Source organism: Leptinotarsa decemlineata, unplaced genomic scaffold (assembly GCF_025532065.1).
Source record: "Leptinotarsa decemlineata unplaced genomic scaffold, Ldec_3_MD MMD2_tig00000882_RagTag_RagTag, whole genome shotgun sequence".
Taxonomy (NCBI): Eukaryota; Metazoa; Arthropoda; class Insecta; order Coleoptera; family Chrysomelidae; genus Leptinotarsa; species Leptinotarsa decemlineata.
The window spans coordinates 16,567,982-16,594,314 of NW_027412556.1; the positions used below are offsets into that span (position 1 = coordinate 16,567,982).

General features: G+C 36.1%; 1 protein-coding gene across 2 annotated transcripts in view; it reads right to left on the reverse strand.

Annotated features, from left to right (window-relative positions):
* The window catches only part of if (integrin subunit alpha inflated), a 288,652-nt gene that overhangs the window by 136,437 nt on the left and 125,882 nt on the right, over positions 1-26,333 (reverse strand). For both annotated transcript variants that reach the window (XM_074175145.1, XM_074175144.1), the window contains exon 3: positions 10,597-10,694. In XM_074175145.1, coding sequence (XP_074031246.1) covers positions 10,597-10,694 — 98 coding nt within the window. The remainder of the gene's footprint in view (positions 1-10,596; positions 10,695-26,333) is intronic.

Consider the following 26,333-nt stretch of genomic DNA (forward strand, 5'->3'; position numbering starts at 1 on the left):
GACAATGTTTCGTGATGAATTTCACTAGTTCGGACTTCCATTGTCTATTATATAAAATGATTTGAAATCCCTGAAACAAGTAAAAAAGAATAATTAAAAAAGAATAGTTGAAAATAACAATTATATTAAGCAACAATAAACCTGAAATGAAATGATAGTAAAATAACCTACAAGTAAAAATATAATAATTGAATAAATAAAAATTAAAGGAATGCAAAAAGAAAATAATAAAAATAAAAAAGTGTAGAGATTCCAAGTCACGTTAGTTCACGATGTTTCGATTGTTGGTATCTACAATCGTCTTCGGGTGATGACTGGACTGATTCCTCCGAGAGATGACTATTTTATAGGTCGTTGAAATACTTTCACTTTCTCTACTTTCCATTTTCAGCTTCACTGATTCCGTGAGAGATGACCGATTTGGCGGGAGTTGGTCATTTCTCGTTTGATGATGGGTTTCCATATGTTTCGTATATCTACGCTGGCCTGGCTGAATACGTTGTTGGACAACATGTATGCGGCTTCCTTAAATTTTCTCCTGAACCAATGTTCCTCTTTGTGCAAGATCTCAGCTTGGGACCACTCGATGTTGTGTTGATGGGTCCAAACATGGTCTGCTATTCCTGATTTGCTGGTTTCTCCTCGCTGTGTGTGCTTCTTGTGCTCGGCAATGCGAATATTCAATGGCCTCTTAGTTTCACCAATATAGGATTTTCCGCACTCACAGGGTATCCGGTAAATGCAATTCTTGGAATCGCAGTCCGCGTTTGGGGGCCTGGTTTTCGTGAGGCTGCTACGGATAGTGTTACCGGATCTGAAACAGGTTCTAATGTTAAACTTGGAACCAATTCTTCTTATCCTCTCCGATAATCCTCTGATGTAGGGAAGTGCAAGCACTGGTTGTGACGGCTTCTCTTCCTTGCGAGGCTCCTGCTGTCTTTTAGCCAAAGTCTTTTCTACCATCGCTTTGGAGTATCCATTCCGCTGAAGATCACTTTTGATGATGTCTAGTTCCTTCTCGAGACCTTCCTTTGTATTACAAAGCCCAAAAGCACGGTCTAATAGAGTCTTGATGATTCCTCTTTTTGTCGATTGATGGTGGTTGGATTCGTGGTTCAGATACTGTCCCGTATGAGTGGGTTTTCGGTATACAGATGTTTCCCACTTAGTGTCGGTTCTCTTCACCAAAACGTCTAAGAATGGCAATTCATTGTGGATTTCCTTCTCCATTGTGAAAGTGATGGAAGGTCTCACGCTGTTGATGTGTTTCAGAAAGGCGTCTAGTTCAGTATTCCTATGGTTCCATATTATGAAGGTGTCGTCAACATATCTCAACCAGACTCGAGGTTTCTTGTGGGCTTCTTCAATGGCCAGAGTTTCAAACCACTCCATATATATGTTGGCTATGACTGGTGAAAGTGGCGATCCCATTGGCAGTCCCTCATCTTGTGTAAAGAATTCGTCCTTCAGTTGGAAATAACAGTTTCGTACACAGCATCCTAGTAATTCCATATATACTTCTATAGGTAGATTCGTTCTCTCTTTCAGGTTCCCGTCTTCGGATAGCTTTCTCTGTATGATTTGGAGTGCTTCTTCGACCGGAACGTTGGTGTAAAGGCTTTCCACGTCGAAACTAATTAGTTGATCTTCCTGTGTGACTTCAATTGACCCTAGTAGTTCGACAAAATGTCTTGAATTCTTCACAAAAGACGATGTTTTCCCTTGTAATGGTTGTATTAAGGGAAGTAAAAATCTAGACAAGTTTTGAGTAGCCGAATCTCTGGAGCTGATGATCGGTCTAAGCGGAACGTCCTTCTTGTGGATTTTGGGTAGACCATACAAGTGAGGGGGCTTACTGTGGTGCGGTGTTAGGCATGATCTTTCCTTGTCCGAAAAATAGACTTGGTGTTTTTTCAAAATCTGGTACAACTTCCTTTCGATTGATGCAGTTGGGTCCCGTACGATCTTTGTGTATCGTCCCTTCTGCAGAACCTCTTCGATCTTCTGTTCTGTAGAGAACGGTATCCATTACCACAGTAGCGTTTCCCATCCCCAAAGGTTTTCTACTGAAATCGCCAATCCCAGGAGAGAGAGCTAAACGCATATTGGAACGCGCCAGCCGAGCACTGATAAGGTCTCAAATCAATTATCACCGTTGGAAGAGGTCAACTTTGCTGCAGGATGCCACAGAACGATTCGAAGAAATAAGAAGAGAGACATTGGAAGATGATCATGGACCAATCTTTGCCAAGATTGAAAGGACGTGCTTGAAGATCCGCCAAGACATGGAGAATACCCACAACAGAAAGTGGGGGAAGTTAGTGAGGAAACAATGCCCAAATACAGACCGAAAACAGGACAACTATGAAGCCACCAACGTCATCAACATGAGTTCCCGCCCGCTCACGGGAATAGAGGAATCCTTGTTGAGGAAAGGCCTGAATTTTGCCATTCCGCCAACATCTGTGCCCACTTTGGAGATAATTACTGCAGTGGAATCCACCAGTTCCCTCATTGACCAGACCGAGGCAGAAGAGTTCAGATGGAAAATTAGAGAACAGTTGGATCGAGAACCAGTTCCAACATCTAACATCAGCAAGGAAGAACGTAGAGCTCTGAACGGCCTACGTAGACACAACACCATTAAGATCCTACCTGCAGATAAAGGAAACGCTACTGTGGTAATGGATACCGTTCTCTACGAACAGAAGATCGAAGAGGTTCTGCAGAAGGGACGATACACAAAGATCGTACGGGACCCAACTGCATCAATCGAAAGGAAGTTGTACCAGATTTTGAAAAAACACCAAGTCTATTTTTCGGACAAGGAAAGATCATGCCTAACACCGCACCACAGTAAGCCCCCTCACTTGTATGGTCTACCCAAAATCCACAAGAAGGACGTTCCGCTTAGACCGATCATCAGCTCCAGAGATTCGGCTACTCAAAACTTGTCTAGATTTTTACTTCCCTTAATACAACCATTACAAGGGAAAACATCGTCTTTTGTGAAGAATTCAAGACATTTTGTCGAACTACTAGGGTCAATTGAAGTCACACAGGAAGATCAACTAATTAGTTTCGACGTGGAAAGCCTTTACACCAACGTTCCGGTCGAAGAAGCACTCCAAATCATACAGAGAAAGCTATCCGAAGACGGGAACCTGAAAGAGAGAACGAATCTACCTATAGAAGTATATATGGAATTACTAGGATGCTGTGTACGAAACTGTTATTTCCAACTGAAGGACGAATTCTTTACACAAGATGAGGGACTGCCAATGGGATCGCCACTTTCACCAGTCATAGCCAACATATATATGGAGTGGTTTGAAACTCTGGCCATTGAAGAAGCCCACAAGAAACCTCGAGTCTGGTTGAGATATGTTGACGACACCTTCATAATATGGAACCATGGGAATACTGAACTAGACGCCTTTCTGAAACACATCAACAGCGTGAGACCTTCCATCACTTTCACAATGGAGAAGGAAATCCACAATGAATTGCCATTCTTAGACGTTTTGGTGAAGAGAACCGACACTAAGTGGGAAACATCTGTATACCGAAAACCCACTCATACGGGACAGTATCTGAACCACGAATCCAACCACCATCAATCGACAAAAAGAGGAATCATCAAGACTCTATTAGACCGTGCTTTTGGGCTTTGTAATACAAAGGAAGGTCTCGAGAAGGAACTAGACATCATCAAAAGTGATCTTCAGCGGAATGGATACTCCAAAGCGATGGTAGAAAAGACTTTGGCTAAAAGACAGCAGGAGCCTCGCAAGGAAGAGAAGCCGTCACAACCAGTGCTTGCACTTCCCTACATCAGAGGATTATCGGAGAGGATAAGAAGAATTGGTTCCAAGTTTAACATTAGAACCTGTTTCAGATCCGGTAACACTATCCGTAGCAGCCTCACGAAAACCAGGCCCCCAAACGTGGACTGCGATTCCAAGAATTGCATTTACCGGATACACTGTGAGTGCGGAAAATCCTATATTGGTGAAACTAAGAGGCCATTGAATATTCGCATTGCCGAGCACAAGAAGCACACACAGCGAGGAGAAACCAGCAAATCAGGAATAGCAGACCATGTTTGGACCCATCAACACAACATCGAGTGGTCCCAAGCTGAGATCTTGCACAAAGAGGAACATTGGTTCAGGAGAAAATTTAAGGAAGCCGCATACATGTTGTCCAACAACGTATTCAGCCAGGCCAGCGTAGATATACGAAACATATGGAAACCCATCATCAAACGAGAAATGACCAACTCCCGCCAAATCGGTCATCTCTCACGGAATCAGTGAAGCGGAAAATGGAAAGTAGAGAAAGTGAAAGTATTTCAACGACCTATAAAATAGTCATCTCTCGGAGGAATCAGTCCAGTCATCACCCGAAGACGATTGTAGATACCAACAATCGAAACGTCGTGAACTAACGTGACTTGGAATCTCTACACTTTTTTATTTTTATTATTTTCTTTTTGCATTCCTTTAATTTTTATTTATTCAATTATTATATTTTTACTTGTAGGTTATTTTACTATCATTTCATTTCAGGTTTATTGTTGCTTAATATAATTGTTATTTTCAACTATTCTTTTTTAATTATTCTTTTTTACTTGTTTCAGGGATTTCAAATCATTTTATATAATAGACAATGGAAGTCCGAACTAGTGAAATTGTAGTTGCTACTTACGAACATAACTGAACCTGACTTCTTCTTCTTTTTTTTTACTTCTTTTCTCAAATGGCTTCAGATATGAGGGATATAAGACCACATCAACTATTCTTTATCCTTGTCACTGAATTGAAGTTTAAACTAAGTTTCTATAAATACTTCAACCGTAACCAATACACATATTCGCTTTGAATTGAAAAAGGTAAATTTAAGGAGACATAGATTTTTGTGACAAGGAAGGTTTGTTGGCTTTCTTTCTACATTTGAACAAGATTGTGAAATCCCCACCCTGTCCCTTTTTATTTTGAAATGATGAAGTTTCGCGAACTTTTATCACCATTCTGCAGCGGGCGAAATGATAATTACACCAGTCGAATGCAAAACGTTTGGATGTCATCAAAATCATATTTCCTATTCGTGGACACACATATTTAGAATGTGACATAAATATGTATTGTATGAACCGGAAATCACATTGTCAACCGCCTGATGAGTGAACTTACCCAAAACGCCAATTTCAGTGAATAAACCATGATACTGTGAACTTCTTTCAATGCATTGAAAATATCTTTTGGATGGTTGATCAGGTACATCTCGCAAATACGAAGAACAAATCAACCACTGATCAGAAAATGAACAACCAATTTATGACAGGGCAAGTCTTTTTCATTTTGACCCATAAGAGAAATCAGGGTAGAAGGGGGATCATCCAAGATAATTTTTTTCACAAAGAACCCCACAGTTGGATAATTGGATATCTAGAACCTGTTTTGTAAAACGAAATCTAAGCAATACTTTTCACAGATGGAATATATTGATGTTTGAACATAAACAAACTATTTCATGGACATTGTGTACACTTGCTCTGTTATTTTTGTTAATTTTTCACTCAACTCACAAAATTGAAATTTGAGATACTGAAATTAATGCATGAATACTTTATTTTGAAGTGAAATTGACAGATGAAACTTTCAAGATGGCGACTGGGCGCCATCTGGGAAAAAATTAAACGGAAAGGGGGTCTTGTGGCACATCATTTTGAAGCTCCTGATGAATACTTCACAACCCAACAATATGAAGTCAATATCTTCATCTACTACAAAATGGCAGAACATTTAATAATTTCCTGAAGACAAACACATTAATATCGATATTTCTAGAAATATTCCTTTTTATCTGCCATATGGCAATTCCAACAACCCGATAAGGTTTGCTAAGTTATTTTTTGATTATGAAAACGACAAAAACTGTCAGTTCGACAATGAACATCATTGTTCAGTTACAACATTCTCATTTAGTTTTCGGTTTTACTAGCAGAACTCAACAGTCTACTTATTCCGTTGCGAATGTTTGTTAGGTGTCTTCTTCTACTGTGTGGGGACTTTTGAAGAGGAATATTTATCATCTATACGAAATTGAAATGGTACACCAATTAACTGAAGATGAACCTGATCAAAGAACAGAATTCTGCGAAATCATGACGGAAACTATTGCAAGGCATCCTACCTATCTCCATAATATTTGTTTTAATGACGAATGTACATTTTTTCAAACGGCAATGTTCACAGACGAAATTTCCGTTATTGGAGTGACACCAACCCTCACGTTTTTCGGGAAACACATACCCAATATCCAGAAAAAATTAACGTTTGGGTGGGAATATTGGGAGACCATATTGTACGACTATTTGGATACTACCTTTCTCGGTCGTTGGATTGGCCGCCGAGGTTATACAGAATGGCCAGACCGCTCGCTAGATTTGACACCTTTGAACTTTTTTTATATGAAGTATGAAGTATTTAAGCATATACAATGGGGGACACATTAAATAAATGCACTGTATAGGGGGTTTTGTACTACAGATTCGAAACAAAATTAGGTATTTTCTCACAGAATAAGATCAAAAGATTGACAATTTCCCAACTCTTTGTTTTTGTGTCATATTTTCCCTGTGACCTTAAATTGTTACCATGGAATGGACTCCGTTTCATTTTCGGGCATTTAATAATCAATACATTTATTTATGTCGACATTTTTATCTTTGCGGAAAATTCAGTTTCATAATAAAAGTACCATTGACCGATGGAGGTTCAGAATCACCGAGTCTGGATAAAAAACAGCGGTCATTCTCGGCAAATACGGACATATCGGCTGCAATGCGGTAAAGCGGGTTCGAAAATGATCGTCCGTCAATGATGTCAATACACCACGAGAATCGATCTTTCTTCTTATTCTCGAGTATGTGGAGTATAAAAATAAATCGAGTTACAACTTATATACCAGTTCGGTATATCTGCAGAATGTCTACTACACTAGGAAATATTAGTAAATTAATGCTGACCGTACCAGTTTGCTCTTTTTTGATTAATATGTGAGAAATGCTCGAGGAATTTTACAGTTAATAACACACATCAATCAAATTGGTGTCTCTGATTTAACGAGATGTGACAAAATTGTATTCATTATTGTACGGCGGCTACTTCAGCAGAAGTTAGGGAATCATAGAGAATTACTTTTTCAAATTGTTTGGAGATAAGTGCGAGAAATTTATTATATGTTTTTTCATACAGTAGTACGGTAGAAATTTATTCATAATATTATTTGATTTTTATCCAGATGAAGGGTATCAATAACAAAAATAAAAATCTAAAAATGAAAAAGAAACAAATTATATTTGATTTTGGAAATGAAATCAATGCATATTAACATTGTGTTTAGTCGAAGTAACCGATATAGTAATTCTTAAAGCTATCGGCGAAGTCAAAGGCCAAAAAAACCAATACAAAGAAATAATGCCGCTACGAATTAGTCCACGTGGACTGACGAATTGGCGGTTCGTATTGGTTAATTTTTACTAACCGAGTTTTCTGATTGGCTGAAGAGTCATAAAACTAAATTTGAAGTCATGTTACGGTGACCAATAGAATGTGAGGATCGGTAGAATAGTGGTGTTGTAAAATTTTTGTTATTTGTTTAAAATGTGGCGTCCTTGGACAAGTACTAATGGTAATAACGAGTGTGATAACAAAGCAGACTTTTTCCTGTGTAGTGATTCCAATAGCGCTGGTGAACAATGCGAAAAAAAGATACCAGTGAATAATATTCGGATGCATTGAATATTGAAACACAGAGAGTATGTGTCACTGTATATAAGAATCTACATATCAAGTTTGGTTTCGAACTATTACAAGCAACATCAGATTTGACCGAAATTTCTTTCTCAACTGTACATAAAATAGGGATTACCAAAACCTTCAGATGTTCGTCTGAAAAAATCATTAAAAAAACAATATACGACTGTTACAAAAGCAATGAGATTCCTACAATTGAAATGATAAGGAAGAAATTGAATACTTCCGGCCATAACGTGAGCTGCTATGACAAAACTCTTCAGAATTGGATAAAGAAACTAGGATTTAGATTCAAAATAATAAACAAACGTCAAGCAGTTATGGAAGGTAGAAGAATAGTGGAAATGGGTAACAAATACTTACAACAAATAACTAAATATAGACAAGAACAACGGAAAATTTTCTATTTGGACGAAACTTGGTATGACACTCACGACACAGTTACGAAAGGGTGAACTGATGGATCGAGAATGTGTTCGCCTAACATGCCTGCAAACAGAGAATCGCAACTAATCATTGTGCATTGCGGAAGAAGTAAAGGATGGGTTCCGAATTCTTTGAAATTATGTGGAAAAAAACTTGAGGACTGCAATGTTGACTATCATAAGAACATGGAAGTTAATATTTTCGAGGAATGGTTTCAAAACACATTGATCCCAAATTTGGATGCGAATATTGTAATAGTTTTTGACAACGCTTCCCGACAGCTCATCAAAGTACCGAATAAAAATTCGAGGAAAAATGAAATACAGTTTTTTAATGGATATCAATTTGTATTTTGAAGATAACTATACCAAAAACCAACTACTTGAAGTTTTACAAACAAAAACATTTAAAAAGTGTATGCCCTTGAGAGTATTGCTGAAAAGTATGGACACACCATATTGAGACTTTCCCCCTATTTTTGTGTTTTCAATACCATCACGTTGATTTGGGGAAAATTGAAACACAGCATCAGGCGTAAAAATAATTTTCCAAAATTTGATAAGAAGGTGATAGAGCTAGTTGAAGAAGAAGTATCTAATATTACCGAAGAAGGCTGGCAGAAAAGGATTAAAAACGTAATTTCAGGTGGAAATGACTATATGGAGATTGGACACTTCCACATCAATGATGGAAATAAATTCATTTTTGATTTAAATGACGACAGTGATAGTGAAACGGAGAGTATGGAAGAGGAATTATCAGAAGCTTTCGAAAAAATTTAGTGAAGTGTTTTTGAAGCTATCGATTGTATATACATAGAGTAGTTTGAAACTCTGGCCATTGAAGAAGTTCATAAGAAGCCCCGAGTCTGGTTGAGATACGTAGACGACACCTTCATAATATGGAACCATGGCAATGCAGAACTAGACACTTTCCTGAGGCACATCAACAACGTAAGTCCTTCCATCACTTTCACAATGGAGAAGGAAGTCCACAACGAATTGCCTTTCTTAAACGTATTGGTGAAGACGACCGACACTAAACGAGAAACATCTGTATATGGAAAACCCACTCACACAGGACAGTATCTGAACCGGAAATCCAACCACCATCAATCGACTAAGAGAGGAATCATCAAGACTCTACTAAACCGTGATTTCGGCCTCTGTAATGCAAAGGAAGGTCTCGAAAAGGAACTAGGCATCATCAAAAATGACCTTCAACGGAATGGTTACTGCGGAGTGATGGTAGAATAGGCTTTAGCTAGAAGACAGCAGAAGTTCCACAAGGAAGAGAAGCCGCCACAGCAAGTACTTGTACTTCGTTACATCAGAGGATTATCGGAAAGAATAAGAAGGAGTGGGTCAGGAGTGCTTCAGATCTGGAAACACTTTCCGCAGAAGCTTCACAAAAACCAGGCCACCGAACGCGGACTGCGATTCCAAGAATTGCATTTACCGGATACTCTGCGAGTGCGGTGAATCATAAATCGGTGAAACTAAGAGGCCATTGAAGGTTCGCATTACCGAGCACAAGAAACACACACATCGAACAGGAATCAGCAAATCCGGAATAGCAGAGCATGTTTGAAATCATCAACATACCATCAAGTGGACTCAAGCTGAAATCATCCACAAAGAGAAACACTGGTTTAGGAGAAAATTCAAGGAGCCGCGTATAAGTTGTCCAACAACGCATTTAGTCAAGCTAGCGTAGATATACGTAACATATGGAAACATATAATCAAGCAAAATATTACCAACTCCCGCCAAACGGTCATCTCTTGCTAAAACCACTGAAGGGGAGAGAGGGAAGAGGGTATAGGTGAAAGCACTCGAATGATCTATAAATAGTCAGATCTCAGAGGAATAAGTCTAGTTATCACCCGAAGACGATTGTGGATATTAACAATCGAAACGTCGTGACGTAACTTGGTTGGGAATCTTTTAATTATTATTTTTAATTTTTTGTTAATAACTTTTTTAATTTTTCAATTCTCGGCATTTATTAATATTTCAATTTTTATTTTTTGGTTGTTGCTTGTATGTTATTTCTTTGTAATTTCAGTTTTTTGTTTAAAAATTTGTTATTTTCGGTTAATCTTTTTATTTTGTTTTTTCGGGGATTTCAAGTCAATTTATATTATAGTAGACAATGGAAGTCCGAACTAATGAAATAAATACAATACAGTTTAAAATGTCCTTATAGGAGGAAACTGCAGTAATGTTAGTTACAAATACAAGTGGTATAGAAAGTTTTATTTCTAATTTTTCATGATGATCTACCACGTAGTAACGGCTAGCTACATCAACTTATCAATTATTAATAATTGTTAGTGTTTACTTACGACAACAGGTCCGTCTGTTTGTCCAGATGAACTCAAAGTTGCTCCGAACCACTGGCCACTCTTTTCATCTATGTAGTTTGTTCCCATCAAAACGTTTCCTGAAAATGAAAATATATTATAAATTTTAAAAGTAGTTTGTTGACGGCATGAAAGATCACGCAAATAATAGTTTTCCATCAAAACCATCGAGTTCACTTGAATATTTGATAATGGGTTCGAGGATACCACCCAGGTACAGGAACAATAAACAATTTTAAAAACAAATGAAGAAAGTGTACCTGCTCATCAGTTATGATTAGTGGTATGTTCTTTCCCATTTGATACTCCAACCTAATATTTCAAACGTATTCGGCTTGATGTGAATACGTGGGACTGATTGGTTTTGTGGTTTCATTGAATTATTTGTAACGTCTGCAGTTAGATGAATATAATTTTCAAATTCTTTTAACGAGTGGATGATGTAACAAGTAATTTAACTCGAAATTAAAATATTTTTTTTATCTGATTTGAAAGGGTTATATTTTTAGGAGTATTTAATTTTTTTGGGAAAGAAAATTTTTGGCTTTTTTGCATGATCTACACATCCATGTATAGAGTTACTTATTTTCAAATTGATTAATCCTTCCTTTTTTGGAAGATTCTCTTATCCATTTTTTTTGTATCAGATGGAGTAGTAGAAAGCCAAAAACTTTCTTTCCCAAAAAAATTAATCACTCCTAAAAATATAACCCTTTCAAATCAAATAAGATTCCTCATGGCTGGGATTAAATCAAATAGGCGAATGAATGTCATTACGATGTCATCGATGACATAAGCAGATCAAGCTTATTCCGTGACATTCAAAATCGTAATTCATGAATGAAGTGTGTGTATTTTCTATAATGTTATCCAATTTGGTACTGAAGAGCCTTAGGGCAAGTGTCTTAAGGCAAAACACGTGTATACCATTTAGGGTGAAAGTGTTCCATGTGAGTACAATTTATTACCATTCATTCAAAGTAGAACTCATGTGAATGATATCTGATTTTTATTTCACAACGAATGTTTGAAATACAAACTGAGTAGAGAAAAGTATCTTCTGTATAATTCAGAGTTCATATAGAAGTATTTGTTTCGAAAGAATTTCTTCTTTCGTGTAATTCAATGTTTATATGAAAGTAGCTGTTTCAGGAGGACTTTCTTTCAGTTTGTGTCTGAAAGTTACTTCTTTGCATGATCTACACATCCATGTATAGAGTTACTTATTTTAAAATTTATTACTTCCTCCCTTTCTTTGGAAGATTCTCTCATCCATTTTTTTTTGTATCAGATGGAGTAGTAGAAAGCCAAAAACTTTCTTTCCCAAAAAAATTTTTTTTATCATTTTGCGAAAAATAAATACTAATACTAGCTCAATGCTATTATCAATTCAATCATTTCACGTGAATGTGAATACATAATATCTGTTGGTTTCATGCTTTCATTGTATTATTTGTGACGTCTAAAGTTAGATGAAACTGCGCAAAACTTTGAAGATGTACCTATATAGAGAGAGAGACAAACTTTGTTCGAATTATTGGAAAGAGAAAAATATCGGGACAGAAAGAATATGGCAACTAAAACAAATTTAATTAATGAAGTATTTTCACATATATTCAGTGGGCATACTTGAAGACTGGCTGTAAATCAAATTAACTGAAAGAACAATTGGTTCAGGCCAGTGTCTAGACACTCCTACACTGTAGGTTAATGGACCGACACCTACACACAAATATTCCCCTGGCTAATACCACGAAGGGCATTGGATTATATCCAACAGGTGTCAGTGCAGTGCAACTGCTGGAATCGGTTTTCAATTATAGGAACGGGTACATTTGCAGACCGGTTTCGGGCTATTTGGCCTCTCATCCGTGTAAGGTAGTGGCCATCATCAACCTAAAGTAGATTATATTCCAAAAGTATAAGTCGACTTCCTTTCAGAGTTTCATTCCTCCAACCAAGCTGAAGCGAACGACAGACAACAAATTGCCATTGCTCCATCTGGTGAACAAGGTTCTAACCAACCGCATATCCAAAATTGGCCCAATTTCTCTTATAAGGAAAGAAACCTTCACATATTATCAGTGGGCATACTTGAAGACTGGCTGTAAATCAAATTAACCAAAAGAACAATTTGTTCAGGCCAGTCTCGACACTCCTACACTATAGGTTAATGGACTGACACCTAGCAGAAAACAAATATTCTCCTGGCTAATACGACGAAGGGCATTGGATTATACCCAACAGGTGTCAGTGCAGTGCAACTGCTGAAATCGGCTTTCAATTATAGCAACGGGTACATTTGCAGACCGGTTTCGGGCTATTTGGCCTCTCGTCAGTGTAAGGTAGTGACCATCATCATCCTAAAGTAGATGATATTCCATAAGTATAAGTCGACTTCCTTTGGCAAATGGAGCAATGGCAAATTTGCCATTGCTCCATCTGGTGAACAAGGTAGGTCCTAACCAACCGCATATCTAAAATTAGCCAATTCCTCTTATAAAGAACGAAACCTTCACATATTATCAGTGGGCATACTTCAAGACTGGCTATAAATCAAATTAACAATCAGCCAGGGGAATACTTGTTTTTTGATAGGTGTCAGTCCATTAACTTACAGTGTAGGTGAGTTGAGACGGGTCTGATGATTGTTTTAGTTCATTTAATGAAGTATTTACTAAGTATCTTTCAAAAGAATTCATTAATTGGTAGATGAGTGCAATTTTGCTATATTATGACTCGTTACTTGATGAGAATTGATAACGCTATTCATGATGATAATTGAGCAATTTTCACAAATGAAATTTTCCAACAAAATGAATATTCCGTAATGAAATTTCGAAAGATCCGTCTCTCCCAACTATCTACACAGTAGGTTCTGGTAAATGCCTGCCGGAAAACAACTACTTCCCCGTCTACTACCACGCCCCCGCTTGGTGTTTTGCTATAGAAACTTTCATTAAGCGCTCCCTATCTTTGAATTTGAATAAAAGTTAAAGTGCGTGTGAGTTATCATCGAATTTTTTCATTCGTTACATCGGAATACATCGGACGCTCTTGGATCTCATGTGGATTGGTATCGTCCCAAATTCAACAATTCTGTTTGTTCAAATACACATTCATCAAATACCCAGCGTGGGCCAGAGTGGGCCTGATCTCCTCGAAACCAGTCTGTAGGTTATCTACTGGAATAATATCAGCATGGTCCTGCTGCTCAATGAACGAGAAGCATCAGCGAGACTTACCTCTGGTAAGTCTCGCAGTAACTCGCATTATTGTCTGTCGTTTATAATTCAATATCCAGCATGGTATTAGCTGGGAAAATAGATGTTTTCCAGCAGGCATTCACCAGAAGCTACTGTGTAGGTAGATGGGAGAGGTGAATGCTTCGAAATTTCATTTCAAAATACATCAAACTGTCATTCACGTGTTAATGTGATGGATTGAAATATCAGTGCATACTGATATAGAAATTATTTGTCAATACGTCCAAAGAAAACAACACTTTTCCCATATCAAACGTGTTCTGGATGGGTAGCCTCAGCTTCTCACGGATAGCTTCCACCGCCCCGATTACGCGTTGATAGCGTCGTCATATTTCAACACAAAACATTGATGAAATATAGTCGTAAACCTCCCTTCTAAACCATTTCCTCCATTGGTAAAAAATCCGTTGCGAAATTTTTGAGTTTATCAGACAGCGGGGAAATGTCTCATAGTGTACAAAAATATTATTTTTTCTAGCGAAAGCAAATTGCATTTGTTCTTTTAAATTTGAAAGGTATATATATAAAACGTCTGGCGTCCACACTTTCTCAATCTTGCATAGTCACTCATTGTTATGATTGCCTACAGAAATTTGTACTCAGAAACATTTTATTTGGTGTGAAGATTGAAAAAATCTAAATTTCTTTCGACCAGAAACTTCTTATCAACTACAAAATACCTTATAAAGTAGCGTTGCCGACTATGAAAACTTTATCAAATCTGAAAACAAAAAGGGTCATTATTGATTCCAGGAATAGTTAGCACAGGGTGTGGAATAATTATTGCATTATATATATTTGAACAAAAAATCATTGATATATCCTTTATATTTTTCCTTCACCTTCTAAAGTTTCACACCAAATAGTTTACAAAATTCAGTCAGATTTATATTAGTCTTACGTTTGGATACAATTTTTTCCTGTTTTTTCTATATCAAACTAATTAAACCCAAGAATATTCAATTGAAAAGAAATAATTCTTTGTTTTTGAGTTTCAACATCAAATATTCATAATGAAACAGATATTTTTCATTTAGAAAGCCATATAACTTATTAAATGAAATGAACTGATAAAAACATTCATTTGGGTTCAATTATTACTCAGATATTTGATTACAAAAATTACTATTTCGAGTATTACATTTCAGAAAATCATTTTCTCAGCTTTAGTTAACATTGATGCACTTATTACTGACTATCAGAGTTTCAACTTTCAATACGAAAGAGTGTCTGTTTTTGAAATATCTACACCACTACAATGTCGTTTGAGCATATCTTGAGAAAACCATTCAATAATAATTTATGTGATGGAATTTGCCAATACTCGATAAAAATCCATGATGAAGTATTTGAGTAACACTTCTTTGTGAAATTATCACTGAATAGTGTTTGAACTTGTTTAACTATACGCTAGCTTTTTCAAAAGTGTTCAATATAAAATTGTCAAACTGAAGTAGATACCTCTCATACATTTCAGAAAATGTATCCCAAATTTGAAGATATTCACCTTCCGCAATAATTTTCTTCGATAATTTGATTTTCACAGGAAAGTATTCATCTCTAAATCTCAAACAAATCACACAGGAATATTTGGTTATTCCAAAACTTTCATTCGTTTTTATGAGTCTATTTTAAATTGTGATATTTCAGCGAATACTCATTCAATTTATTTGAAATAAGCGCCATTTAATGCAGTCCACTTTTGCCAACGTGACGCAAGTCAGTTAACTCCGTCAGTATAAAAATTGTGTGCTCGGGATTCGAATGAGTTAATGAAAGCAATTTTTGCATGGTCCTGATTGGCGAAGATCCTACCGGTGAGAGAGTTATCGAGGTGCTCGAAAAAGTCTATCGGCGAGAGATCTGAGGAGTATCTGTATCTGAAGAGTAGGGAGTGTGAGTGTAAGCCCACGCACTTAGACCACCTGTGACCCATTGTAAATCCTCCCGAGGAGTTGTCCTCCTAGGTCATCGTCCATCCTGTCCTTTCCAGGAAGGTGGAGAGGTCGCTGGGAGACATCTCCTTTATATCGGCAGGTGTAGGCCAAGACTCGCCGAACACACACTCTCTTATTGACGATAACTCCGGGCACTCGCACAGGACATGCCTGACAGTCTCATCATCCTGTTCACATATTCTGCATAGAGGTGTGTCCACTAGCCCCATATTATGGAGGTGTTTCCTTAGTTGACAGTGACCAGTCAGAAATCCTACTGTTTCTTCGGCGGCAGCTTCCCAAGGTCGCCCAAGGTGATGAAGTGATGGGTCGATCTCATTATAAAGCTTGAATACACTGTAGGTAAAGCTTCTTCGAACAGAGAAGTTTTGTAAGGTGGTAGTGAGATATGACCCCTATGACGTAAATTAAGGTTATGAATATCTGTCCTATATTTTTTTTTATTGTAAAGATATGGGGGACACTGTTTATTGATTACTGCATGAGTTAAAATAAGAAGATGAAGTTTTCGACGATCTTGCATTTTTAACCATCTTTGCGGATCTTAGCTTGTGAGATATTGAATCATATTTGCGAATACCGTGGATCAATCTGAGACATGATTTCTGTATTTTTTTCTATACGATTGATATCGTTATGATCCATAAAGAATATCACGAAAGTTAAAGTGACTCTGGACAAGTGTATGACTTAACGTTTTTTTAAGTGATTGTGAAAGAACATGACCAGTAGCTAGTGATTTCACCTCTAGCAAGCATTTATTAATTTCTTCTACAGAAACTGTTGAAAAATGAAAGAGTTCCCCAAAAAGAGATTTTTTGCTTTGAATATACTTATTGAACTAATTTTGTTCAGGTTCAGACTTATTCGATGATGACTGTATAAAGTGCTGATTTATTATGTTAGGATCGTCAAGACATTCTGGTATAGATACAGTTGTTTTGCTGTGTATATTAAAATTTTGTAATCTTCTCCACAGAATCTTACTATAATTTTTGTTTCTTGCACTGAATTCTAAATATCATTTTTTTTCGTTACAAACAGCTATATTTACACGATTTCTGAGTTGTTTGTAATAGTTCCAATGACCTTCGTCTTGCAATTTTTTGTATTTACGGTAAGCTTTTTCCCTTAGTTCAATCAAATTTTTGATAACATCTGTAATCCAAAGAGGTTTTTGGTATTTGAAGGAAATTGTTTTCAAGGGTGACAATATGTCAAATATGTTCAATATCAGGTGGTTCACATAACTTACCTTGTGATTATTATCTTGAATATGATAAACATTTTCAAATGGAGTATCTTTCAAGAGGGTTTCATATATACGTTCAAGATTTCTAAATGTAACAAACTCCTCACTTTATTCTGTTTTTTTGCCATCTAATCTACAGATTATGAGACAATAATCTTAAATATTTGAAGCATCCTGTACCTCAAGAAATACTAGATATATCCTTTGGAATCAAAATAATGTCAAGAAGGATATTGGATGTCTTTGTTATTCTAGTTGGGGATTCGATGACCTATTTTAAATTGAAAGATTCAACAATATTTAAAGTTGAGGCAGTTATCTGACTATTTATTAAATCTAAACAATTTATATTGATATCACCCCCACAAATGAATGTATCACAAGATATCGTTAGTTCTGACAACAAATCCTCTACACCATTAAAAAAATCAATCGTGTTGCTAAAATCTCCAGAACGAAAATTAGCAAAGCAACGTCGAACAGTGCGTTCATTTACACTATAATGGGCTCATTTACCAAATTTTTTTTATTTCATCAGTTGAAAGTTTATGTTTCAAATACTACATCTGCACAAAATTTTAATTTTCACTCCCTATCTTCCCCTTCAAATTATTAGTTGAATGTGGCGTTCATCGAAACGGGGCGTGGTCAAACTTGACGTCACATCAGCCGATTCGGCGACAAGGGAGTGCTGGCGGATAAGCGAAAAGCGAAATATATACGTGTACTGAAGCCGTAGAGAGCAAGTTGTGTGTTGTTTACTGCAGTGTATCAACGGCGTGCATATGTAACACGTGGTGTTTTCAAACCAGTCAGCAAATGTAACAAAAATCCGACGATGGCAGCAATTCATAACCTCCAACTACAGGCCCGATTGCCACCGCTCGAAGCTCGTTGCCTGGTGTGACGTCAGGATGTACCGCGGGCGATATCACATTTTCAATTGCTCTTCTCAATTGACATAAAAACCGGAAAATTTTGTGGGATACTTGGGAGATGATTTACTTTTATAATATATAATTTTCAATAAAAAACTAAATCAGCCTGAATGAGCCCATTGCCAAATGCCAGGCTGTTTCGGCAGCGCTTCGGTTCAATTTGAATTCGTGGAGAAAAATTGTCACTCAATTACATCATATACTACTAATTAAAAAACAGGCAAAAAATGAAAATTTGAAAAAAAAAGAGAAGCATCAATGTATAAAGTACAAAATTCTCACACTGGCTGAAATTTTGAGAATTTTCACGTGAAATTCAAACACATTTATTTAAAAACTTTCAAAGAATGGACAAAGAAATTTCAGAATGTGGCTATAAATACTTTTAACGTGAACTTGAATAACGACTTAGTTTCATTTGTAATAAGCGGTACTGAAGTTATTCGATTAAAAAAAAATTATATTCTCAAAACAATATATTTTAAGCTCCACATCCTGCAGATACCAACATTTAATATCTTTATGTGGAAAACATTACTCATTCTACCTTTTGCGAAATAATACACAAAACTTCAAAGACCCATTGTATGCAGATGCCTACACGTTCACTCTATATATAGATGAATGTTTTATTACGACGAATTTGTATCTTCCCAAGTTAGTACCGACCTTTGAATGTTATATGAATGCTGAAGCGATGAAGGGTATAGTACCCATTTTGGATACAAAACCAAGCCCAACATTTTTTTGCACTTATCCATAATGCAATACTATTGATAGGCGGCATCAACGATAAAAAATGAGCATGACAACATGACATGTCTTTCATTGCAGTTTAGAATTATACAAAGTGTGATGTAATGATTGAATTAAATGAATAAAATATTCAGGACCTTTTAATTCGTCGCGAAAAAATAGTGGGGGTGATACTATATATACAGGCCGTTTTTTTATCATGTGGTAACATTGCCATATTCTAAACCGTAACAGATACGAAGACGATTAGTGTCCGATCGAAAGTTCGGTTTCGGTTTCGGTCGAGTTCCGGCAAAAAAAACGGGTTTCGGTTTAGTTTCGGTTTCGACGGCAAACCTGCCGAAACTACGACCGAAACCGAAACTGCATTCGTGAGTTCCCGCGCTGTGGTCGGTCATGTTCGGGCGTTGAATTTCATACAAGCGACGAAGACATTTTGCCGCGTCCACGTGCCTAATCATGTCGTGACTCGTGACTTACTTTGTGATTTACTTTGTTTATTACATACATATTAAATACCTTTTGTGATAGTAGGTAACAACTTAAATAAGTAATTTAATGTTTGATATTTTTGAATAACCATCAATAGTATTCAAAAGAAGGATCTTCACCTGCTCGAATAAACACCCCACATATTTTAAGTATTTTTAAGATGCAATTAATATTTTTTCTCAAATAAGGGTTTGTTATGTTGATTATCAATAAGTAAAAATGCATAACGTTGTGATTTAAAGATAAAAAATAAAGACTGATTATAATTACATTTTCTTTATTTTTCCCTCAACACATAATCCTTTCAAGCACTCCGATAACTTTCTCACCGGTAGAACATTCGCTAATCAGAACCAGACAGAAACGGCCTTCGTCGACTCCATCGAATCCCGAGCCACAGTATAGAAGTAAACACCAGTAAGTTCACTCTCCGCCATATTTGGGTCAAGATTCCCCACCTCGAATTTTAAGCGCGGCCGAACTACAGCGCAACCGACTGAATCTGAGGTGTTTACCAAACGAGACAAATTGAGGCATAGAATATTATTACAGAGTGAATCGTTGTGAGTGGTGGTTTTGTATTTGTGAGAAATGTGTGTCTAATTTCAAAATGAGCAAGTGTCAAGCTGTGGGTTGCTGTAATTTGCAGGGTGATGTCGGCATTCATTTTTTCGATTTCCAATTGACGAAAAAAGGTATGTTTTTCTATTATTCATTATGTAAGATTGAAGTAATGAACATATAACGAAAATCATAAAATAAATTGTTATAGACTATATATAGTGAAGTCATTGATATGCAGACTTTTTATTATGAATTTAATTTGATGAAATTGAACTATATGAATAGTATATGCCTCCAGTTCCACTGGAAATCCACAAAGGAAAATAATTGTCCACATCAAGTTCTGATTTGTATCTGTAGAAAAACAATTACTTCCACTGAAATCTTTGCAAAACCAAACTATCAAATGTATATTCAAATAACCTTTTTGGAGCCTACTTTCCATTTATATGTTCCAGATAATCTACTATAAATAGCAAATATGTCTTTTCTGTCATTAATAACAAAAATCATTAGAATTTTATTCGATTGACACACTTCATAATTAGCAAACTAGGCAACCCAAAACTAAGAAATCTGTATTTTATGTTTAAGTTTTGATTTACAACAACCAACCCAATAATATAAAAAAATATTTCAGAAAAATGATTCAAAACAAATTGAAATTCTGCAAATGCCTTAGTAGTCATGGCAAAAGGCATACATTCGAACTGGAAACAGCCTGTTGCATACTTTTTTACCAATTCATCCACATCAATACTGGATATAAAAAGTATTGTGATTGAAGCTGTTAGGCAATTATCAAAAATTGGATTAAGAGTTAGGGGTATCATTTCAGATTTAGGTTAAAATTTTTATAAACTTGCCAGAAATGATCTCGAAGTGATTGTAGATCAGCCATATTTCTTTGTTGATGAGGAAAAAATATTTTACATCTGTTGAAATGTAGCAGAAACCATTTTTTCGATGACTATTTGAAATTTGATGAATATACAACGAATAAAAGTCATCTTGAACAACTTTAAAACTTGGATAAGGAAAAGCAATATAGACTAGCACCCAAACTTACTGATTCTCATTTATTTCCAACTAACTTTCAAAGGATGGAGGTTGAGTTAGCCAGTCAAGTTTTCAGTCATTCGGTAGCTACAGCGATGAATACTCATGCCAGTTTCAATCAGATACCATCAGCAGCAATAGGAACGGCAACAATCATTGAAAAAATGGATAAAGTGTTTGATATTTTGAATTCAAATAAATTTGACGGTGTGAAAGATTTCAATAAATATTTTTTTAGAACATCAAAACAAATTGCTTTTCTGAGGCACCAGTCAATCTAATAATAACACTGATCATCTTCAAACAAGACTTAACCAACGGAAACAATAAACTCTTTCGAAGGTTCAAAATAGATGAACAGTTCAATATAGCAGACCACTATTATTATATTCATGCAGTCATTGTTCACTGTGGTTCTGGCGTTGAATTTGGTCATTATTACGCCTTGGTCAAAGACGAAACGGACTGATTTAAGTTTGACGATAGTCGTGTCACGAGTGTTCTGGCGATGTATTGAATCTATTGGAGCCTATGGAGATACCCTACATTTTGTTCTATGAGAGAGAGGACATTGGCAAATCAAGATCTTCAGATGGTGCTGCAGGTTTTTCCGGGTTTTCCTGCAGCTGAAAAAGCAAATGCGCCACTGGAATCAATGAAGTCGCCCCGGAGCGCCAATTTATTTTTATTGTTGTTTTTATTTTTATCGTTGTTTTATAATTTTTTAGAAAATTGACTGTAATATCAAAAAAAGGAAAAAGCACGACTGGACAAATGAGATTCATTGAGGGGTGGCAGATAACAATTTCGGCATTTCTGCAACTTTGGGAAAACCTAAATAGTGAAGGATACTCTTACATATGGACGAGGAATATAAATCAGGACTGTGTGGAAAATTATTTTGGTCAACTCAGAAATACTTGTGGAAATGCCAGAAACCCAACTCCTATTCAAATTACCAGAGCTTTCGAAAACACATTTACTCTTCAGTATTTCATACAGGCAGAAGGAACTAACTTTCTAGAAGATACTAGTGATATTTTATCTAGTATTACAGATGCAGACATAAATAGAATGAAAATTCTTGTGGTAGTTTCAAAAAATCCCTATAAACCTTTGAGAGTAGAGACAAATGATTATAGAACTCTAGCCACTCCATAAGGCAACAGCTTGGGCTATGTTTGTGGATATCTTTTGAGAAAATGTTTAAGAAATCATTCATGAGAAGTATGTACAAATTTTGCCACGGCGCGGCGACTAGTACGACACTGAATGAAACAAATGTAGGTATGAAGTCATTTCAAGGCATATAGTAATACAGTAATATAGTAATAACCAAACAGTTTGGAAGTTTGTATATGCCTCCAGATTCATTTTTACAATGTATCATTCATCTAGAGACATAGTTTCAACAAAGTATGTGCCACTGATTGTGATAATTTTCCTTTGGATTATTCATTTTCTCTTTTCACAAGGGTAAGAATTCATTATACTTTGAAATTTGCCAATAGAAATTTGATAACAAGAAAGAAATCAAAAACTCATCATTCTAAAAAACCTTCGAAATATATTAGCATAAGTTTTTGTTCTGAATTGTATAATCTTACTATATAAAATATACGTTTATTTCACCATCTTGTCTTATTTTTTATCAATTTCTAAACAGTTCACAATCATATGAGACATTTATGGGAAGCTCCTCGTAGCAATTACGAAGTCAGATCATGGTCACATATTTTTTGATCGAACCTCGTGCAGAGGTGCACAACAGCTCTTAGCCGACACCCTCCTGCCCCGCCACCAGCCAGCAAAAAATAAAATCTCGACCCGAAACATCAAAAAGACCGACGGGAGTGAATTTACTTCTGTTTACTTATGTACGGTGCCCGAGCATACAATTTTTATTCTAACGGATTGATCGACAAATTGAATAAGTATTCACTGAGATAGTACAATTTGAAGCAGTTTGATAAAAACGGACAAAACTGTTGAAACAACCTAATATATGATAGGATTTAGAAATAAATCAATGAGATATTTTACTCAGTTGCAAAATTTGAATGAGACATTTCCGAAAATCTGGTGTAAACTCAAACAGGCGAACATTTCCGTTCAATTAAATCGCTACAAGGACAGCTGGGAACTCTATTTCTACATTAGCTGAATGAATGTATCACATTATAGACACACAACTACAGTGGGTAGAGTTGGCCTCATCTGGTATATTACTTAACAAGGTCTTGGTTAAAACGTGAAATTACGACCTACGATATCTTCGTGAGTGATTCGAAAGTATTTGATGTCATTTCACACCCATATTGGCGCCTGTTCTCAACAGTCACCACTTGATTTATAAATTTATACAGGGTGTCCCACAATTTAGTTTCAAGAGATATCCTCGTTTTTGTAATGCTGGACAAAAGAATCATAGGCGGCGTTGAAAGGCGTCGGAATTCATCTTTGAAGTCGAGAAGAGTTGCAGAAATTAAACGAATGCCCTCTTGAGAACTTCGCCGTCGTCATGTTGACTTTTTTTTAAAAAAACTACCTTCTAGTTTTTGATATGGTATCCCAAAATATTTACACTGAATTATTTGAGTATTTCTGTCACTGTTGATATTGTTACAAACCACTTTCGACATTTTCTGAGATTGTTTTTCTATCATTGAGTTTTCACAGAATGCTTTCTGGATCAGGACTATTCGTAAAAAAATAATAGTTTCACGTAAATAGGTTATATACCAATTTCACTCAAAGCCCATTAGTTGAATCTTTGTTTTGCTTTTTTTAATTTATATACGACTTCATTAAATAAAACATAATACGGTAGGTATAACCCGTTTTCTCGAATGCTCATTTATTAAAATTCCATCTTGATTAGTACGGAAATTAATGAATAGGGGGCGATTTTTGACACGCACCGTATAATGCACTGCTCTAAGCATTCATAAATCACTCTTCGCTGCTTCTGCAAGTGAAACACCATATGGTGAAGACTTTTATGGTAAGAATGAACACGTCTTGAGGTGGAGTGGAAGCCATTATTTATAATGAAAACCTGTGTATATCACACGAAAATGACAAAAAAAAATTACAGATTGTATTATCGGGTTCATACACTTGGGAGATTGAAGTGGCTTGACAACACCATGTGTGTGAATTTTCTGATTGTTCAGGATGAATAGCTGGTGTGTTGATTTTTAATGAACGATACATCATAATAAAATTTCACGTTTTTTGAAAAACGAAAAGGTTTGTACATTGAAAGGAGTATATTTTTTAGGAGAAATCGATTTTTGGGAAGCGGAGGATTTGGCTCTCTACTTCTTCATATTAATATACAAAGAAGTGGAAAACTTACAAAGAAATGAAAGCAATTGAATTCAAAATGAACTATTTACAAAGATGTGTAGATCATGCCAAAAGGATATTTCCAGGAAAAAACCCTCTCAAAATAACAAGTTTCATATAAACATTGAGTCACACGAAAGAGAGATTACTTATTATACAGTGCATTTCTTTAATGTCCCCTGTTTTATTTTTTGAACGGGTCGACTCAAAAAATTGAAATTTGGGATAATGAAATTAATGCATGAATACTTTATTTTGAAGTGAAATTGACAGATGAAACTTTCAAGATGGCGACTGGGCGCCATCTGGGAAAAAAATTATTGGAAAGGGGGGTTTTGTGTGACATCTAAGGTTGTGAATACTTCACAACCCTAGAATATGAAGTCAATATCTTCACATACTACAAAATGGCAGAACATTAGGAATCACACGTTAAAAGGTAAGACCTCGTTAGTCCTTAGCTTGAACAAGTTTCTCAACTTCTGAAGGTAGTCGTTCGTATGGGGGCGGCAGCTGATTAACGGAAAAACAGATTTTAAACAGACAGAAACAGATTATTTAATACTTTCCTGAAGAAATATTTCTTTTTATCTGCCATATGGCAATTCCAACAACCCGATAAGGTTTGTTGAGTTATTTTTCGTTAATAAAAATGACAAAAAATGTCAGAACGACCATGAACATCATTGTTCAGTTAGAATATTCTCATTTAGTTTTCGGTTTTACTAGTAGAAAGGTACCACGTCAACAATCTCTAAAATGATTATTTCTCATCCATTGGAAGAAAAAATCGATGCGATTTTTATTTACGGTGCGACGCGTAACTTTTACGAGACCGAAATGATTTTTAATGAACGTTTTACGAATTGTCCTATCTGTAGGAAATATTTGAGGGAACTTGTATCCAAATTCATAACTATAGGTAGTGTAAATAACAAAAAGCCCCGAGGTCATCCGTCCATTCCGGAAGAACAGCAAGTGCAAATTAATGGTGAGATGGTAGTAAATCCTGAACAGTCTAATTATTCCGTCGCAAATGTTAGTAAAGTGTCTCCTTCTACTATGTGGAGACTTTTTAAAACGTATTATCCATACAAAATCAAAATGGTACACCAATTAACTGAAGATGACACTGAGCAAAGAACAGAATTCTGCCAAATCATGACGGAAACCATTGCAAAACATCCTACCTCTCTCCACAATATTTGTTTCAGTGAAGAATGTATATTTTTCAAAACGGCAATGTTCACAGACAACATTGCCGTTATTGGAGTGACACCAACCCTCACATTTTCCGGAAAACACATACCCAATATCCAGAAAAAATTTACGTTAACAGGGTATTTAAATATGCTGGAAATTACTGTTGACCCTCTCATAACTGAAATCTTCGAAGCGAATCCCAATGAAATCCATATGGATATTGTATTCCAACAAGATGGAGAACCACCACATTACTCCAGACAAGTAAGAAACATTTGGATACTACTTTTCCCGATCGTTGGATTGGCTGTCGAGGTCCTACAGAATGGCCAGCCCGCTCGCCAGATTTGATACCTTTGAAATTTTTATGGGGCTATTTGAAGCAAAAGGTGTACGAAACTACCTGCTTCAATATTGGATATACGGCAAATTATAATACATATTTGTAGAGATACTGACGTTACTGTGTTCTAAAATGTTCGGGTGAAATATCGGACAGGCTATTCATATGTCAAAAAGTTCAAGGCAACCATTTCGAGCATCTTCTGAACTGACCTTAAGCTAATTACTTCATATTATGTAGTTGAATGTCAAAGTATTCAGGCAAGTATTAAAAGTTCCGCCATTTTTTAGTAGTAGAAGATATTGACATTATAGTCAGAGGGTTGTGAAGCATTTGTCAGGAGCTTCGAAAAGGTATGTCACGAGACCCACCTTTTCATTTAATTTTTTTTCCCTGATGGTGCCCAGTCGCCATCTTGAAAGTTTCATCTGTCAATTTCACTTTAAAATAAAATATCCATGCATTAATTTCATTATCCCAAACTTCAATTTTTTGAGTTGACCTGTTCAAAAAATTAAAGAGGGGGCATTAAAGAAA